Raw genomic sequence first — 20,937 nt, forward strand, 5'->3', positions numbered from 1 at the left:
CATAAAGATAGGAAATACCAAAGAAAACGGGACAAATATGCGATCATGGGCAGTATACCTCACACAAAAAATACTGTTCAGGTCTGATATGACACCGAAAACTAATTTAATCTAATTTGTTGACCCAATTAACCCCATTGAACATCGTAAAATCAAATTGGCACTGTATGTAAATATTGGAAAAGTTAGGCTTAAAGTAGTTGTAGTTTCGATTAATTGATTGAGAAGGTGTTGTGCTGCTGTTATAAGCCTTTTACAATCAGTTTCAATACAATACTACGTTATAATCCCTTTAAAATGAGTGTAATGCTAGTTAGGCCCTTTTTAAATCAGTTAGGTCATTTTATAATCAGATAGGCCCTTTTGTAATCAGTTAGCAGTATTTTATAAATTGTTGTAAAATCATCACAATTCTTCATAATCTAATTTTGCGTTGTGTACGTGTTGGGTGTTGCAAAACATTAGGTCCTTTTCAAATGTTTGGTTATAAGTGGCTTTATTTTTAGCAGGAGTAAAGAATGTAATGTTAGTGTGTTAAATGCTAGTCTTATGTAATATTTTTGTGTAATTTGAATGGGGCAAACTCCAAGTATTGTAATCAGACAGCACATCATGGACAACCTTGCGCGGAAAATGGAGAGGATAATGCGTCTCAACCGATTACCAACTCACCTACGGCAAACCAACCAAATTCAAAGGTTTCAATACCAATACTTGAACCACAAACGGTGGCCAAATGTGTGGCAGCTATTCAGACCATAATGACAATTGCAAAAGAAGCATCCCCAAAATCTACTGTAAGCAACATCGGCAAGGAAGGTAACAACAATGACGATGGATTTATACTGGTTAAGCAGGAAGAACATTTGATTGCGAACACCAAGCCAGCTTCGAAGTGGATGTGGAAACAAAAGAGAATTAAACGACTCCCTTGACGCAGTATACAACTAGACAAATTTTTCACCCACGTGGAAGAAAGTCTCCGCTCGCAAAAAAAAAGTTGCCCGCGAGATCCAATATTTTTGTGCAATTATATTTGTTCACTTTTTAAGGACATTCAATTAGCTAGAGATTACTGATAGGGAAAATTATGAAAATTTAGAGCCATAATACTCAAGTGAGAGCAACGATATGAAATATATAGACGGGAAAACTAGAAGTGGCAGGGTCATTAGAAACAGGCTTAAAATCTTCTTTGCCTTCTGCTGGTAGGAGTCGAGCTTAGCCATTATTACTGCGAATCGCTCAACTCTACCAACATGTCTCCCGGCAAAGATAGACTTATCCCTCTTTACCATGAGAAACGGTACCGCTATGAGACGTGTCAAATAAACGAATAAAAGAATTGAACAAACTAGGTATTAACCTTTCAAAACCATAATTGTACGTGACTAAATTTCATAAGATTTTTGCGCCGAAATAAACAAACATTTCTATTTAATAGTTACGAATAAAATTGTAAATTGCTCAGTAAATTTGCTAGGAGTTCGGTGAGAAACTAATTTGATACTAAAAAGATTAGATTCCCGATCAGAATGTAATGACAAATTTATAACGGAATGCAATTTTCGTAGTAAACTGTTTTATAAATTTGGTCTCGTAAGTAGATACAATAGCAGGAAATTATAACAAGTAACAACGTGAGATAAAATTTTGTAATTTTTATGTTGTGTTTCTGATCAGGTTAGTGCTCTGATAGCTTCTTTCCAGGAGCAAGTCAAGATGTTACGTAACGTCGTTTCATACTATTGTTTTTTTCATGTTAAGACTAGATCCCACCCGCCATTAAGTAAACCACATAGATCGATATGTAGTAATAAAGAATTCCATCCTGCCTAACGTTCCTTTCGAAGTAAACAACTTTCAAGCGACTTACCCTGGTCTCCCAATGTCGAAGCTGACAAGCGTACATCAATCGCTGAATTAGTTCCACCGAACCGTTTTTAAGCTCACTGGGCTGTACACATAACATGTTGAATGAATTATGCGATCAAAGTACAGCGTCCGCCAAATCATTCAATCAAGCAAATCTGTTAGTCTCCGGAGCAGATTTGCAGTTCTCGTGTCACTATCAATTCGGTTTGCCCTCAACCCGAATGCAAAGTCCTAATTCACTGAACAGTTTTTTTTTTCGCGCTCCAAATCGTTATAAAGATGTTTCTTCCGCCCCGTTGTTTCGCTTGCCGGCTGCCGGTCGGAATTCCCGCGCTCAATTTCACGTCTTTATCACGCGAGAACTGTTTACGGAATGAGGCAAAAATTGAATCCCGCAAAAATAATACACTACTGCATGGACGTCCGTCGATTACACACTCACACGTATATGCAAAAATGGCAGCTTTTAAGTGGCAAACAGCTGAGATTGATGTTACTGTGGGGAATATGCAGTATTATTTGTTTTAATTTAAGGTCGCGTCGTCTACGTTCTGAACCAGACCAAAGGCCTGCTACTTGGGCACAGTCACTTATTGGCGATAAAGTGAGGAGAGGAAACAAATCCGTCTCTAGTAGCTGTTCACACTGCAGTGAAAGACTTGTACGCGTTCCATTTCAATTAATAACATCTTGTTGTTTACTTCTATACGCGAAACGAGCTTCCAACGGTATGTGTGGGTGACCACTTATCGGAAGTAAAGAAAAATCGGGACTATGACTGCATTGTCTTGTTTATCACACCCGCAATGTCTTATCGCAAATTAAAAGAAAAACAGCAATAAGCAGTTTGTTGGTTGCCGCCCAGCCGGGATGATCACATTTTAGTGCTTCGTGTTCCTTTTGTATTCCTCGTATAAAGAAAGGCTGTGTAATCACTCCAAAACTCGACGCCTAATCAAACCCCGAATATTTGAATGTACGGTTATCTATGGAGTCTAATACTAATATGGAAAATATATTGAGAAAAACTACTTTTGACATCCCCACACGTTCAGATACCCAAGTCACTCAAGTAAAAAAAAACAAATCATAGGTATAAAAAGTTTGCCCAAAATAAGACTAACAACTATACCATAAATTGAAGGATTATGTACAAGGCACGACCACAGCGACATCTGAAATAGAGCTATTTTTACGGTCGTGCAATATAATTTGCGAATGAATAGATCATATCAAAATTATCTATCCATTTCAGATCTTGACAGATTAACGGGTGTTCAATTAAAAATGAGAATGATTTCAATACCTTTCTGTAATTATAGTGAAGAGAGTAAATTTTTTCTCTCCAGGAATATTGCCTTCTGGACTCCCTAGAAATGGGTGGCATGTTTCTTTTCGCTCTAGTGCTCTCAGTTCAATCGAAGATAGCGTCGAAACAGTAACCACTCCGCGAGCGTGTTGTACGGTTTTATGAAACGCATGGTCATCGAGGAAAAAAGTTTACGGTAGACCACGGGAATACCACACTTTGGTATCCCCGAGCGCGGAGCGGAAGGTCGGTAGCGGCCGCCCGGCGAAGATAATGACGAAGAAGAAGAAGGAAGCGTTGAAAAAGCTGTTCGACAGCAAGGAAGGAGTTTGCGTGACGCCGGCCGAAAATATCACTGCTCCCATACCTTGATTCACCGAACCCTCAAGATGGAGGACATCATCTGTCGAAAGAAGACTCGCTCCCGGAGGACTCGGACGAGCAGATAGCAATCGTGAAATCGCAGTGCCGGTGGATTACGAAGAACTACCGCGGGACGTCGTTCGTGCTGGTCGTCGTCCAGCGTCAAGTTACTTTCCGCTCTCGAAGACCAAATTCCAGGAAATAACAGCTACTATTCCAGCGCCAAGTCGGCCTCACCCCCCCCCCCTTAAATAAAATATAAATCGTATAAGTCGGGCATAGGTACTACAAAGCCGTGGTTCAAGCCGAGCGGTCGGGCCATCAATCAACAAGTGTACCAGGAGGAGTGTCTTGAGAAAATTCTTCTGCCGTTCTTAAAAAAGCATCATGCGGATGGGAAGTACGTCTTCTGGCTGGTCAAGACGACTTCCCATTACGCTAAGAAGACGCTGGAGTATCTTGAGCAGAGAGAAAGGAACCCGACCAATTTGCCCCAGTGCCGTCCCATTGAAGATTTTTCCGGCTCCCTCAGTGCCCTAGTGTTCAAAAATAATTGGATACGAGGCAGTTGATCACCAGGATCTGGAAGATTGACGTCAGTGCCGTCCAGCGCTGTTGTGAGAGCATCGCGACTAAGTTACGTCGTACGGCTGGCTAAGCCCCTTCTCCAATATTCATTGACGTTTTTTGAAGAATAAACATTATTAATAAAAAATATTGAATTCGCTGAAATTTTTTTTCTTATTTTTTAACTACAAGACTCAAAAATTCTCATTTTTTATTAAACACGCGTTAATATTACTTCGTTCGCGAAATCGTGATCGTAAACAACACTTTAGCGAATCCAATATAGTTGCTTTGGGCTGCATGTACTCGACCCATACAATGAGTCCAGAAATGCTGGCGGGCGTCCTTTTGCTGAAAATCGATTTTGGTACCTCTCCCAGCGATTGCTCATCCAATGTGATGTCTTGAACCTGTTAGTAATTTCAAATTTCGACAGGTTTGTCAAACTCAATTCTCAAACCCGATTTATGTTCTTGCATGTATTTCGATTACATGGCACAAAATATCAATTCATCTTCATATTATCCCAACCTTATCAATCTCCCTCATGCTTCTGATCCAACTAAATTCTTTATACACATTCATGAAGGATGAGATTCGTGGAATCCAGTATCACATACGTTCGCAAGTGATTCCAAACATTTATAGTAAATTTCGAGAAGTCGACTGCAACAAGATGTTTTACACCGATGGGACAATTCTCAACAGCCCACTGGCTTTTATATATTCAATCAAAACCTCACCACCTCTTTCAACTCAATGATCCTGCTTCAGTTTACGTCGCGGAACTCGCCCGTAAGACTATCATTACCTTGGTGTTTCGGACAGCCTCAGCTCAAGGAAACTCTCCGTTCAAAGAATCCTAGAAAGCACATTTCATATTTTCTGGGGAAGATGTGTAAAATCGCACAAGATTGTATTAGTTTGAGTTTCCTCGCATAATTCCATCCCAGGTCTTTAGCTAAGACGGGTGCTTTAAAATGTGACATCTACGAAAGACCAATCTGCTTCAATCAATTGGCAGAGTCTGGCAGATTGTTCAACAAGTTGAATTTGATTCTGTCTGGCTCTGGAGCTTTATAGTTACAAGACAAGAGAGCAAGTAAGAACTCCACCATAGAAAAAGGTGTTTCATTCGCGCTATCGTGAGGGGACGCGGCGTGATAAATCTTCTGTGTCGGGGCGGAATCCGGACAAACCTTCTTGGCGAAATCGAATATCCAACGGTTTGAATATTCCGCGCTCTCGTTGGTGCTGTATCGGTTTCGCAAACGCCGGACCGTACCCCAAAGAGTGCTCATCGATGTTTCTCCCGTTAGGCCGTCAATGAACCGGCGCCAGTAGCTACGCTTTCATCAAAATCTTCATTCGCGTTTCAAACGTCGCGTATTATCGATAGCTAGCGGGTAACCCGTCGTCCCGGAAGGTCTTATACGCGGCGGTCTTCTCCGCATACACGTCTGAGCACTCTTTTTCCCACCACGGATTAGGAGAACATTTTTGTATGTTCGCGCTGGCTTAGTCTGAGCTTGATTCGCACACTCGAGAATCAAGCCAGCCAAAAAGCTGTACTCTTCCTCCGGAAGAAGTTCTTGGGTAGATTCGATGTTGTCGAATATCGCGGCAGCATAGCTCTTCCAATCGATATTTCGTGGGGGATCATACGAAATATTGATTGATTTCAATGGCCTTGAACCGTTATTGATTGAGACAATATCGGCACATGGTCACTGCCGTGGGGATCAGGGATAACCTTCCACGTGCAATTTAACCGCAGCGATGTTGAGCAGAGAGACAAGGCGCTCGGGCGCGCTGGAGGAACAGGAATCCGTGTCATTTCACCCGTGTTTAAAATTGTAAAATTGAAGTTATCGCAAAGATCGTTAATTAAGGAAGACCGGTTACTATCATAGAGGCAACCCCATGCTGTACCGTGAGAGTTAAAGTCTCCTAAAACTAGTCGCGGTGCAGGTAGGGATTCTAAGATGTCATGTAGCCGTCGGTGTCCAACCGCGCCTTATCTGTTATCGAGGGAAGGTTAATTCTTTAACAGAAATAGCACTATTTGATCCCCAAAACCACTCCTTCATAGGGGGTCTCTCGATCCAGGCGAATAATTCTAAATTCGTGGAATGAGATCCATATCGGAAGTTAACCAAGTTTCACATAATGCAAATGTATCGAAACTCAAACTATTTCTTAAAATTTTGAAGGAATCGATTTTCGGGATGATACTTCTGCAATTCCATCGTAGAACAGTGACCAAATCCGTGACCTCGTTCGATAAGTTAGTCATCGAAGGATACAATCGCTGAAGGGAGGGGCCATTTAGCAGTCAACTGCTTCAAAAATGTTCTTACTGTAGGCAGAAAAGCTAACATAAGACTTTTAATAGGATCAGTAATATTGAAAGTTTTTATTATCCAGTCCGCTATGTCCGAGAGTTTGATAATTCCAGTGCTGTGATTATTCTCGAGCTGAAACAAAGGAACACTTGGGATTTTTGATATTCCTGGAAGTACTGTGAACTCCTTTTCTGAGCTTAATCCTCAGAGACCGGGAGCTACTTGCTTCGTTTTTGTTGCAACACTTCCAATCGATGTCACTTTCGGAGCCCCGTCGAGGGTACAAGGAACTTTAGGAGAGGAAATGTTGCTCCTCTTCCTATAACTTCTACGCACCCTAGTAGATGTTCCCTCTTGTGGGTCATAACCCTTGCCCTCGTCAGGTGGCAAATGAGCATAGATGTTTGCTGAGTATGGTGGCGTAGCTTTCTTTAGAATTTCTGTGAAAGAATGTTTGGATCGTCCCGCAAGGGAAAGTTTCGGTTTATCCCCGCGTAGTTTGTACGCAAGACATGCCGAGATATCATGCAGACTCTACACACAGTAAGGACACTTTTCGACTTTCTTACTGCACGAATCATCTAGATGATTCTCCCCGCATTTTCCACAGCGGGCCTTATTACTACAATGGGTAGCTGTGTGACCCAATTGTTTACACTTTTTGCAATTCATGACCCGCGGTACAAACAGACGCTCAGACGATTCTTGTGCAAGAGGATGTAATTCGTCAAAGCGGTACTAGCGAAGGGCACCCGATAAGAGTTTGATTGGGGGTATATTTTTGAAAAATCCCCCGCAACTACTACTGAGTGCAAACGCTTGCACTCAAGTATTTTCACTGGCTGAAGTAAGCGGTCTCTAAAACGGCCAGCCCCGTACAGCAGCAGATCCTCGCACGTCAAACTCTCATCGGTGACGTCGCCTTCAGATTGTATTTTTACAGCTGGAATATACACGTTATAATCCCGCGTAAAGTGCTCACAGCAAGCAATATCGTTTGCCTGCTTTGAGTTGGCTAGCAACACCCTTATCTTGTCCGTGCGGACCTTTGAAATTTCGGTCACAGGCGAGAACCGTTCCGTTAGATCTTTAGTAATCTGAAGAAGATTCAGCGTTTTAGTCTTGTGCCGAAAGAAGGCCACAAATGGACCAGTTGAGAGTAGCATTTGGGCTGGGGGAGAGCCTTAAGAGTTGAACCCGATTCAACCTCCATTTGACCATCCGGAAAGGGAACCATCGAAAACATCAACGCACTGGGTTGGCGCCCGCGCAGACTGAAGAAAGCAATAAATGTGTTACGAAAGATAAAAACAACTTAGCTTTAAACTAGTGTCAGCGACGAACCGATCCAGCTTATACAGTTGGCTATTGTTTAATCCTCACACGCGAACAAACGAATGAGGACCGAACCGAACTGGCAAGATAACCTTAAACGCGGATTAGCACTATTCTTTGTCGCTATGCTCATCACGGACTGGAAAAAAAACTTGTGTCTCGATCGAGAGCTCGAAAACAAATGAAATGAAAGAGATTCATTGAACAACACAAAATTAATCCGACAGGTTTTGAACGAATTCGCGAATATTCTTTGAAATCCCTGATATAATCTCAATGGCAGGCGTCCAAAAATGGGGTAACCCATATTTTTTCCGTAATAGATTTTTTTACATTTTAAACATTTTTAATTAATCTTCGTGTAAAATCATTGAGTAGCTGGATCCCAAAGGGGAGTAACCCCACGTAGTGTCTTAAGGAAAGTCTAACAAAAGTTAGAGCTATTTAAAGTTACGGTGCTCTATAGACACCATAAGCGGGAAAGGATTAAGTAAAAGCATTCTGTCAATCCCGCATCTAACGGTGTTAAGTTACAGCTCATATATCGGCGATCTCAATAAAAACCGGTTTTAGTTGTACGTTGACGTATCGGCCCAATCACTTGCTATGTACGGTTATTTTCTATCCAATATATGTTGCATGATTCTGGCGGTGGTCAGCCATTTTCGTCCGCGTCCCTTATCACCTATTTTATAAGGTGATTCATCAACAGTGCTATCTTTGAAAATGAACTATATTCGTCATGCAACTAATTTCCCTGATCTTATTTTATTGCAAATAATTAAGTAGGTTTTATTTGTTTATTAATTTTATTATATTCAGAATTGCACATATTGTGTAGAATGTAATTTTAAATGTTCTTCAATTTGATGGCATTGTAAGGGAACACGTATTCGCCGGTTGATGCTAATCGAGCTGAAATTTCTTTGGACTGATCAAACCAATTTCTTTGTTTGTTTAGTGTTTATTTGACCAACTAGGAAATTAATCCACGGGGCATTTAATGTGGCTGGGGAATATGCATGGTGTTGTCTGAGTGAAATGATGATTGTTATTTCATACATTAGAGGTTCAGAATTGGCAGTTCGACAGAAGAATCAGAAGCTATTTACCAATTTGCACCAGTTATATCAGCACAAAGAATATATGGTCGATGTCAGACCGGACTATGTCGCAAAAACTTAAAAAATGAGTTAATCATAGCACTGGATAAAGAATTTCAGCTTAATTCGACTTTTAGCTGATTTGAAATATGTTACAAAAAGCAAGAATTATAGGAAAAATTAATTTCAAATTATAATGTAAAGGATGTTGCGATTCAAGCTTTAAACTAGTTTTTCTCGAAATCAACACAATGCGTCGGTTGCATCGGTTGCATTTTCGATATACGCGCGCGAATAATGATAACATAGAAATCGGCACCTTATTAAATTGTTCGCGGAGAAAGAAACCAATATATAATTGTCATTTTATTTGCTATATAAATACCAAAGTTTATACACGATAAATAATACTTGTATTATGAAATCTTCAATTACATTGGTATACCATATCTATATCGAGCAATGTCTCGAAACACTAAAGGTAATCGCTTTTCATGGTATTGTATTGTTTCTAGAATTTCGTGATTCGCCGGAATAAAGAAACAAGGAATAATGAAATCGTGAACATACCGTTAGATTCAATTAAACATGAGCACCACTCCCGACTGTCGGCAGTCCGGAGCTGAAGTTGCTTTTTTACAAACCGATCATTTCCAAATTAATTCAACAAACGATAAATCTATTATAAATTCTCGGCAGCCGGATGCCCTACTAACAAAAAGTGCTTCCAGTGGAAAACGTGGAGATGTAGAGGTATACACGGTCTTCATAACAACGTTTGCTGCACTAACATTCCTTTCCTTCCCGGATGACTGTAAGGACGTGGCCGGCACCTTTATTGACATTGCAAAGTATAGAACTCTCGAAACGTGCATATTGACAATGGATAACTGCTCCCAGGCCCCATTCGTTAATTCTTTGTGCAATTTCGCTTGTTCTGGTCAATCACGGAGTAGCAACTACGAATCGTACGGTCATCATGGTCATGCTCATGCTCAATATATATTTCTTGCATGATTCTAAATTTTTGAGCGCATTTTTTTCGAAAATTCCAGTGAGTATCATGTCTCTGCATTGAAAATTGGCCGAGAAATTATGAAATCAAGAGAAAAACGGCACACTGAGGGTCCGAAAATGAAAAAAAACATGGCATCAATTATTATCTTTCGTTATTGAGTTAAGTTGTCTTCGGAAAAGTATCGAGGCATCATATCCACTCACTTTTTCCCAATTACGTGGAGTGTAGATCAATTCGAAGAAAAACCACCCCAGGCTATGCTGCCACTGAAGTATTTCCTGGCTGGGGTAGCAGCTAGCCTATTCTGGACTCACAACCTTGATATGCCTGACTGAAACAATAATGCGTTTGCATTATTGCTTGTTCACCTTCGAGTCTATTGATCGAAATGAAAACCAAGATTGTTGGTCCACAAATACAAATATTCTGCCAGATCATTAGTGTCCGTACATTTTATCAGAAAAAACAGACCTAAATGGACATTATATCTACCAATAAACCAAAAGCATGTGAAATTGAATCGTCTGGCGTTAATCTCTACCGATATTTTCGAAAGGATTGTAAAATATTCAAGTGATATTTCAAAAGAACGCCTCGAAATCTCTCAATACTATAATGCATTGAAAAATAAAAATTGCAATAAGGGCAAAGTTAGTTTGCAATATATTATTAAAGCTTTTTAAATTTTTCTTTTAGATGGATTGACTGAAAAGAACCACCTACGTGTGTCGTCCAATCGTATAGAGATAATAATTTTACTACCCGTCTAGTATTACTTTGATACAAACGGGTTAAGTACCTAATGCTTAGTACTGTAATGAAATACATGTGATCATCACATTAACACGTACTACGATCATCTTGACGTAAACGGACTACCACAATACAGTATATAATCAACGACGACACTCTGACTCAAACCGAGCAAAACTGACTAATTCCGAACATTACCACCGGAACGTTTGCACAGAGAGATTTTTACAGACGAAACGATTAGTTCTGCATGCGCTAATCTAACTCTTGGCGTCGGTTGACATTTCAAAAAGGTACACAATACTGTTGGGTTGGGCTGATGAAAGTACAGAGAATGCCGTTTTGTGCATATCGAAATGAACAATGTTAGAAAACGATCACGAAACTACGTGCACAAGACTCACGAAACACTAACTGGGAGTTCGCTAACTATTCGTTGCAACGACAACATTGTTGCTAGTTGCAGTCGCTAATTGCAACGCAAGATATATAACCTACATACATCCTAGCAAAACAGACAAAAAGTGCGAACTCACGGGCCTTATCAAAATTACGAACGCTACGATATTAGAACGGAGAATCAAGGCATGTCACATACTAGACTCATTAGTTATAATCAGAGTAAGTACTGCTTGAGGAGATTGGAGCTCCTCAGTCCTGGTAGGAATTATGACGCATGCCAAATCTGAATTGCTCTTAAAAAGTTAGATCTGATCAGATTTAAAGATTTTTATTTCATAAGGAAAGTACCTCATTCTAGTGTTAAAAAGTGTTAAGACGATCTGAATTGGATCTAATTGGGCACCAGAAATCGACTCTAACTGAAAATAGTTGCAAATGATTAGTTTTTATAGAAGCACTAGTAGCTGTCAAAAATTTAAAAAAAACCGAAGTTGCATTTTGATGAGCTATTGCTTTACATCCTGAGAATCCTGAGATGCAGCATTGGACATGCAGCAAAGTAGTAATTGCACTCGTCATATACCCTCAAGGTGCCGAGATGATCTGCCTTAGTCTGACCGAATCTGACTAAATCTAATATTAGCCGCATTCATGACAAGCCTTTGTCACCATATCCGGCAGACGGTGCAGAGGATAAGGCGCTGGTATCATAAATCTGTCGTCGTTTATTCGATCCACAACCAGGAAGAGTTTTTCAATGTCAGTAGAATCGTACCACTAGTCCTGCGATTGTTCTGTATATTGAAAATCTGCGCGCGAGTTCTGTCCGAATAGAAGGTCAAGTCCGGCACCGGAATGTAATACTAAAGGTTCATTTTGCTTGGGCAGAAAAACCAGTTTCGACTGCATTTACATGCCTCGCTGTAGAAGATTGTTATCAGTAATAAGCAGGAATATTTTAATCCGCATGATTTGTCTCTGTTATTAGGGTCATGCAAAAAAAAATCCGGATGCGCTAAGTTTACATAATCTATTTAAAAAATCCACTGAATTGCAGCACAAGCAAATTTTATTGCTTTCATAATGGCGTCACCAGCACAAGTGGTTCGCGCAATTATCCACCACAAAAAATAACGACAATAGCCGAACTAACTGCTCATAGCAAAAACTGGCGAACTGGCAAAAAAGAAAAATAGTCTCGAAACCCACAATGTACGATCAACTGAGATGATTGGAAGAACAAAATAATTCGAGATATAAAAAATACATTGTATGTCAAGCAATATGAAGCTGTACACTGGAAAGTTACTTGTTTGCTAAATTTTCATTATGCTTGCAAAAACAATCAATTTTGCAGCCATAAAAGAATAAATGGACGAAAAATGTTATCTTAGAATGAAATTGATGCCTTTTTCAGCAGCATTGAAATAGTTGATTCTTCTAGTTTGACTTGAGAAGTATTTCCATTCAAATTCGACGAATCTATAGTACGTAAACACTTAGCGTAGTTACAAAGTTCTTTCAAGCTGAAGCCTCAAAAATTTAGATAGATTGAGAAAATCTGGCAAAGTGCATAGAAAATTTTAAAGGGGCAAAGTGAAACAATGAGCGATCGAAAAATGAGCTAAGGTTGAAAAAATAATGTTATATAGGGTGTTGAGCTCATTTTCGCCATGTTTCTATTATCACCCTTCCCATTTGAAGACGTTGGTTAGAGCAGTGTCTGCCGTCTTTGTTCAACACATTGAGTCAAATGGTAGCGCAACAATAGGGACACTCGATTCGAGTTTTCGTTGCGCTCAAACGCGAGATTTTCACTGCTTTCAGCGCATTTGTGTTATTATATTGGTTCTTAACAACGAAGCAAAGTTGTTGATGTCAATTTTTTCGCATTCCATTGATTGTAGGCCGAGAAATTAATGAATTAGTGAAGCACCCTGCTTAGTATGGTGAAAATAGGCACTTTACCCTATGTATACATAAAAAGTTACTGAGTGTTTTTAATACCCGACAAACTACTTAACGGTTGAAACGTTTTATACCTTTCTCGACTACCACTACAAACTGGGATATTTACAAAATATCATGAAAAATCATTGACTTTTCAATTCGTCCGGCTCCTTATTCTTTTTATTCCAAGATTATCAAAATAACATACAGTTACGCACTTCCATCATTTCAATGAACCAATCAATCGATTATCACATATGTCAAAAGTACAGAAATAGACTGATCAATAAACCATTTGTACCTACCTACAGAACGATTTCTCATTTAATCTTGATAAGAAATAATAAGATAATAGATAAGAATTAAATGGTCCGAAACAGTTGAAACCTGGGGTGGCATTCCGCATCTCGATTCAAGTGTCTCGATTCGAAACATTTTGAGATGGTTATGGCATTACGTATCGCATTCGACCAAGCGTTCGAGCTTATTAGATTGCAGAACTAGATTTCGGTCGTAAGCCCGCTGCTGTTCGAATGCAAACTGTCAAATGAGAGTGTACACTGAGTGTTCGTAAATCTGCCACAAATAGGTTACATAAAATAAACTTTCGTAAAATAAATTATATTCCACATCAAAATGCAACACGGAAAAATGCTGTAGAAAATTACATAGTAGACCGATCCTTTGCAAGCTTTCAGACAATAAAATATGACCCATTAGTAAGCTTTTAGCATATTTATTTCATTCAACTTCAATACCATAACCGTATGGTCGCACCTTATACTTAACTCCACTCATTAGGTTCTGTACAACATCTGGTTGCAGCTTCTTCTGTACGGGAACCCACTTTTTCTTCATGTCTTCCTCAAATTTTACTTCTCCGGGATGCAGCCGTAGTGCCTGCTTCATAATTGCTCAGTGTTTTTCGATGGGCCTTAGTTCCGGTACGTTGGGGGGCCTAAATGTCCTTGGGTACAAAAGTGACCCCGTTGGCTTCGTACCACTCCAGGACAACATTTGAGTAGTGGCATGATGCTAGTCCGGCTAAAAGAGTTTCTTCAACAGAGAAAGCAGACGCTTCTGTAGACACTCCTTGAGGTAAATTTCCCCGTTTACAGTCACGAACTGCGCACTTTGTTTGCCACATGAGCAGATCGGTTGCCAAATCAGGTATTTATTGGTAAACTATGAAAGTTTATGCATCCTTGATTAAACAACTGATCGTTGATTGCACGATTCCGATTTGTGTGAGAGAGTTGAGGATGTTCCAGGTGCATGCGCAAAATCAATTCGCGACGTTGCTTTTCGGGTGGCGCCATTTTTTCCAATTTACGGAAAACTGACAGTGATAAAAATACAGTGTAAATAATACACTCTAAACATACCTGCCCAAATTTTCAAGACAAAGTACCGAATGGGTTATTTTCTACAGCCTTTTTCCGTGATGCAATTTGGTGTGGGACACCCTTTATACCAATATACGAGTACATGTAATTCTGATGAAGTTTTTATTTAAAATATGTTATTGGGATCGAAATATATACGAATAATGTTCGCAAATACAACATTTGTACAATTTACGAAATTCATTTAATTTTTTTTCATCTGCGGATTGAAATATTGATATAGAAAAATCTTTTTTTTTGTCAGGATGCCCATCACGTAAGATGTTCGTAAATATTGCGAAGTTTTTCGTGTATTTTATCAAACAAATTAAAGCGAAATAAATTCGACATCAACTCATGAAATTTGTTTTGCGCTATTCATGGTGTTTTTGCCAAAGTATTCCCACAACATTTATTCTCAAAAATAGTTATTATGAGAGTGTATCTAACTTTTGTAAAAACAATTCGTAAATATCACGAACAAAAATACGATAATCAATAGTGGTAAGCACTTTGAGATGACATAAAAGTATTGCGTGCAGCATTATTTTTTAAAGGAAGCGATACTTAGGAAGACATCTCAAGGTACTTCACGAAGTATGGCATACCTGTCCCAAACGGATCCCCAGCAACATTAATAATGTAGTACCCGGTTGGGACGAGACATGTGGACAAACAACTCGCTTCCAACTGCATTGGATTTGGACAATTTGTAACCTATAGAGCCAACAGAGGCAGTCCCAAAAGATAACCTGAATAGTGGTCGCCGTGGCATAGTGGGAAACTAGCAAAAAAAATTGTACAGATGGACAATTTGCGACTTATCTTGTTCCGGAAAAGTTGGATATCGGATGAGATACTTCTTGCGTGAATGAGTCAGAATTCCAGAATGAGTTGAATTTTCTAAACGCTTTATTTCTTCACCCCAGAACTAGTTGTAAAACATTGCCGCCAATACCACTTGTTTCCGGCGAACTGATGGAGCAGGAATTCTAATTTCAAATTAGCCTTACATCATCCCAGCGAAATTTATAGACGTAAAAGCAGTAGCTTTATTTATAACTACTTCCATTCCAAGCTGCGATAAACCCCCTTAGATCCACCGCAGAAAGTGATTGAAAATAATCCCAAATTTTGTTGCAACCGTATACATCGCGGATTTTTGCCACCATCACCTCTGCCACCTACTCTGCGTTGCCAGTAATAAATATTTCGTGGCGTGACCAAGTACTTCTGCATCTATTTTAAACCGTTGATTTAATCCTCGAACCTCCTGCACCCCACTGTTGATTGACAGTGTGAAAATGAAGCTTGAAAATGACGTCACGGCCTTCAAACGCCGGGTGTAACGTTGAACCGAGTTGAAAGTACATTCCCCCCTACAAAATCATCTAATGTGTCAACGTTTTTACATCATTTTTAGAATATAGGGGATTAAAAAAAAACAAACAGGAAGGAACCTAATAACTTTCTGAAATTTGTCAGTGTTGTAATGAAAACTGTCTTATCGTTTCAAAGCAACCCGTGCTAACGGTATGATACAATCGGAACTATTCTATGCATATGTATTTCAAGGTGACCGATGTAATAAAGTTCTTTTTCTTCAGGGAACAAAGCATGTAACCTTCAGTAAAAATGTAAGGTTGAAACTGTCGCGGTGCACGAAGAAATCCATCCTATTCTCTGCCCATAAAAAGGCATGGGTCCATTTAGCGGAAATGGGACCAATGAGAAATGAATGTTTTTTGTTGTTTACATTTGCTGCAACGTTGAAATTTATCGTTTAGATTTTTAGCAATCGTGACTTCGTGAGGCAGAATGCATTCTTTGATTTCAAATATTTCTTTTTATCTTTATGGGTGGGCTGTTCAGAATTATATGTATTCGATACCTAAGTACAACAATAACGGTAAGAAGACAGAGCCAATGCATTGAGCTGTGTCAAAAAAAAAAAACGAATTATGAAAAACGTACATTGATGGACTGTTATTTTCATTTCAAACGTTTTTTATGCTTCGTTTTTCGACATGGTTCAATGCGTTAGTTTCACGGAGTTGTGGGTCATGTACTACACTTTCGTATGTTCGCAGTGTGGATGACGAGAACAGAAAAAATTCCACCCCTATGCAGAGATCCCACATTGAAATCTATGTTTCGGTCAAAAAAATCTTTTTACCATCTGTGATTACTAAAACAGAAAAAAATAACTGTGATCAATTTCCAAAAATCTGTAAAAAATCGCAATATATCCAAAAATCTGTGAAATTTTCATCAATGTGCCAAAAATCTGTCATCTGTAAAAAAGAATCTGTGATCAAAAATCGTTAAAAAAAATCTGTGACATTACATAAAAATTTGTGAATATAATAATAACTCTGCCCCTAAGTCGATTACTATTCTTAATACAAATGTCTGGTCAACCTTGGAGTTTTTATGGGATTTATCGACAATTTATATGGAGAAAACACACTTGTTAGCATTTTCGCCACTAAGTGGTATTGCACCCAAGTAACTATATTTAGCAGCATTTAGCCATTGTACAATATTGGCTATACATTTGCACTGATTATCCTTAAGGCTCAAGTTACCTTTTTTGGGCATGTGTTAGAATTGAGCGCTTGGTAGTATGGGTAGGAAAAATTGTATTCAGCTCTGCCACCGGATTATCCATTTAAACTTTTTCAAAACTCTAAAAGAAGAATATCAGTCGATTTATTACATCACCACGATTTAAATCATACAAAATAGGTTCCTTATTTACGATCATGGGAAGTTTAATAGTTGCAAATCATTGAACCATCTATTTCAACTATTGCAGTACTTTCATTCCTCTGCCGTTTAGTTACAATCATATATTGGGTCTTTGTAATGTTCAGTTTAAGTTTTTTAACTTCAACCAATCACTAAACTTTGTCAGTTCATTAGCCTGATGCATGCATCGAAACTATCACTAATGATAAACAAAACTGTGTCATCGGTAAACAGGTTAACACCAAGATTTTTTTCATGTCGTTAATGTATAGAATAAACAAAAGTGATCGGAGTACACTACCCTGTAGAACACCGAAGTTCATTTCAGCTTCCGATGATTTACAGCTGTTGTACGGTGTAACTTGCGTGCGTCTTTCCAAGTAACTGCAAAACCATTCAAGAGCATTTCCTCTTACAACATACTTCTTCAGCACACAAATCAGTTTACGGCGATCAATTGTTTCAAACACTCGTTTTAAGTAAAAAAAACTGCCAAAACAACTATTTCATTCTCAGTGACCTGTTTCCACTTCAACAGTAATAAATTAAGCGCTGTTTCCCGCGAATGGTTTTTTTCTGGAACGCTGATTGTACACACAACAGTATACCCAGTGATGGCACAAGTACAGATTTATCTAGAAAGGTCCAGATTTTTTAAGTATTTTTGGTACAGATTCTGTACGGTACAGATTACAGATTTTTGTAAAAAAGTACAGATTGGTTCAGATTTTTTAACGTGACAGCAGCGTAAAATAATTAAACACTGCAAATCGGCAAATATTGAGTTAGGCCGCTGGCAAAATGGCGGGGAGAAGCTGAGATGGAGCTGTCGACATTATGATGCAAGATATGAGGAATCTGCTTGCAGCCAATCAAATGGTGCTTGCCAGAGTAAAAGCAGACAATCCGCCCAGATCTGCTTGACCTTCATTCAGACATCATTCTTTTGATTTGCTACATGCAGTTTTCTTAGGCCCAAATTGAAAATATGTACATTAAATGATAATTTTTTTTTAAAATAACATTGTTATTGTTTTGGTACAGAACCCAGCACAGATTATTCTATATTAAACTACAGATAAAAAAGGTTTTTCAACTCCCGGTACAGATTTAATTGTGGCAAATATAGAAGAAAACGAATTCATATGTGAATTTCATATGATAATCCAATTAACTAATAAGCCTGACCGCTGTTCACCCTAGCGGGTCTGGGTTTATGCCCAGTCAGTTTGTCGCTGCGTTTAGTGGTTGACCGGAAACGAAAGTTTTGAACATGCACCCACAATCCGACGGGTGAGATTCTGTTACTTTCGGGAAACATTCTATTGCCTTTAGGATAATAAACTAACGATGACAAACTGCACATCTATTTACATCACACAACCAAACAGTTTTTCAGTATGTGTCAACTACGATTCTGTTCGTATGTGAGGTAATTTGCATGATTTTTGTGAGTCAAACCTTCAGAATCGCTACGATCCTTTGAATCCTTTCGCCTTGGGTTCCAGTTGCCTGGTTACGATTCAGGCCCAGATTTCGGATCTGCGTTATACCAGTCTAGAATCTCGATTGGTTTTCGGTTCCGAACTAGTCCTGGTTTCCCAATACCAGGTCTGAGTCTGAACCAGATACAGATTTGGTGCTTTGGCCAAGACAAGTGTCTGGATCCGGATCGTAGATTTGGAAACGTAAATCAAAAGCGTATGCCCTTCATCCCATGCATGACGGTAAGAACTGTTTATTCTTTCTGCAGTCCATACCTTGCTACGTTTGCTTTTGAGGTCCGAGATAGAAAAATATTTCAACTCAACACGGCACGAAACGATATCCATCTACATGTTCGTTTTATACCATTCGTTGCTCGCTTTTCGAACGAGCAACTCATGGACTATAACTTTCAGATGGAGCGATAAGCGGAAGACATCACGAAATTTCGGGTTGGCATAAACCAGCACACTATTAAACCGAGTGAAAAAATTTCGAATACCAGTACATCTTGCACCCGTTTCTTTGCTGTGCGTAGTTTAGGGGAACATGGGGAAACTTGACCAGGTTTTCAGTTAAACCTGCATCAATCTCTAAAAAAGTTTTCAACCTTTCCAACATCATTGAGGTATAATGTACAAAGGTATTATGCGTGTTCATTTTTTTTTTTTTTTTTGGTCAAGTCTCCTAACTGCGGGGAGACTTGACCAAGAGAATTTTGAAACATCCGAACAAGAAATAATGACATAAAACATACCGTAACCCTTTTTCCATATTGTCGAGACCCTTAGGTAGCAGTAAAAATATAAAAGGATTGCATTTAAGGGGTTATATACAAAGCTGTGGCGAAAAAGTGAGCAAAGTTCGTGATTTTTTTAAAGTGTTTTATGCAAATTTTATTTGAAAAAGCGAGACAGTTAGTTGGTAGTACTATCGAAGATAGAAAAACTAAGTTTGGATGAAAAAATATTAAAGGTTATCGGAGTTATAGCCCATCCCCCGAATCGTGTTTTTTGGCAGAGGTTTGCAGTGAACGCTCTCCAAGCCGAACCGCTCAACTGAAATCCAAAAACTAAAAAGATTATTGAAGAAAAATGCATTGTGATGTACTTGAACGGATCGGTTTCCCAATAGAAAATTTTTTTCGTGCAAAAAAACATGTTGACCAAAAAATTAAGTTTTTTGGTGTTCCAAATTTTAAACAAAAACTCATTGCGAAAATCGAAAATTTCTTTTATGAAAGAGGAACCGTTCAAGTACACGAGAATGTAAATACAAACAATTCAAATAAATTATGAAGATCGGATGAATAATTTTTGAGATATCGCGTTCACCACAACGGTACTTTTCAAAAAATTTCATTCCAAGATAATTAAAAGTTTAAAGTTTTGTATTAACTTCATTCGTGGAAGAACCAGTTCACTGCAAATGGCAGTAATTTGAAATTTAGTGCTCCGATCTTGATGAAATTTCGCACAGATACTTTCAAAAGCATGTACATTCAGAATATTCAGATTTTTTCCGATTTTTTGAGTTTCAACTTTGTATATAACCCCTTAATACATTTCGACTGTTTTAATGTATTTCTTTTTAATGATTAACTGTACTGCTTACATTGCATGTTTACACGTTACAAAATCAGCCATATTACTGCTAACTTTATTTACTAGTACTAATAGATAAATTCTGATGTCTGATGTGGGATTTTTTGTGACGTGATTAACATTAACATTAGGTACCACAGAACAGTAGGGGAAAGAGGGTAACAGTGGAACTATGAAAACGTATTGTTTTCATAGTTCCACTGTTACCCTCTTTCCCCTAAATATCAGAATTTTTTTTATCTTTCTTCAGCTTATTGCCACTTGGTCAAGTATCCCCATAAAATCTTGGTCAAATCTCCCCAACATTAGTTATTGCGTTCAATGTCGTCCAAATTTTAGTAATAACTAGTTTCACTAGTTAGTAATGAATAAAATATTGTATGAGTACTTTAAATGTAATTATTAGTCGAGTAGATATGTCCATACAAAGTTTGATAAAAAATTACATAATTTAATGCAAATTCATTAATTACGGAATATTTTCTATAACGAAAGGATTTTTCATTCCAAACTTTTAAAATTAGAAGACCCAAACAACTATTACAATATTTTTGAAAAAAAAAAAATAAACACATGGTAGCCAATAATAGAATTCTGCGCTTAGTCAAGTCTCCTTATCTACCCCTATCGTGATAATGTAAGCTAATTCATTTTTATGCCTCTCTCGATGCAAAATCTTGTTTACGGGTATG

General features: G+C 38.5%; 1 protein-coding gene across 3 annotated transcripts in view; it reads right to left on the minus strand.

The window, feature by feature from the left end:
- The window catches only part of LOC131689902 (protein FAM13A), a 137,231-nt gene that overhangs the window by 39,072 nt on the left and 77,222 nt on the right, over positions 1-20,937 (minus strand). Inside the window, exon 1 of one of the 3 annotated variants that reach the window (XM_058975285.1) lies at positions 1,877-2,243. The exons of the other annotated variants lie outside the window; for them this stretch is intronic. Coding sequence (XP_058831268.1) covers positions 1,877-1,972 — 96 coding nt within the window. The 5' untranslated portion in view covers positions 1,973-2,243. Of the gene's footprint in view, positions 1-1,876; positions 2,244-20,937 lie in introns of those variants that run through there. 3 annotated transcript variants of the gene reach the window in all.

The sequence above is a fragment of the Topomyia yanbarensis genome, chromosome 3, assembly GCF_030247195.1.
Source record: "Topomyia yanbarensis strain Yona2022 chromosome 3, ASM3024719v1, whole genome shotgun sequence".
In the NCBI taxonomy this organism is placed as follows: domain Eukaryota; kingdom Metazoa; phylum Arthropoda; class Insecta; order Diptera; family Culicidae; genus Topomyia; species Topomyia yanbarensis.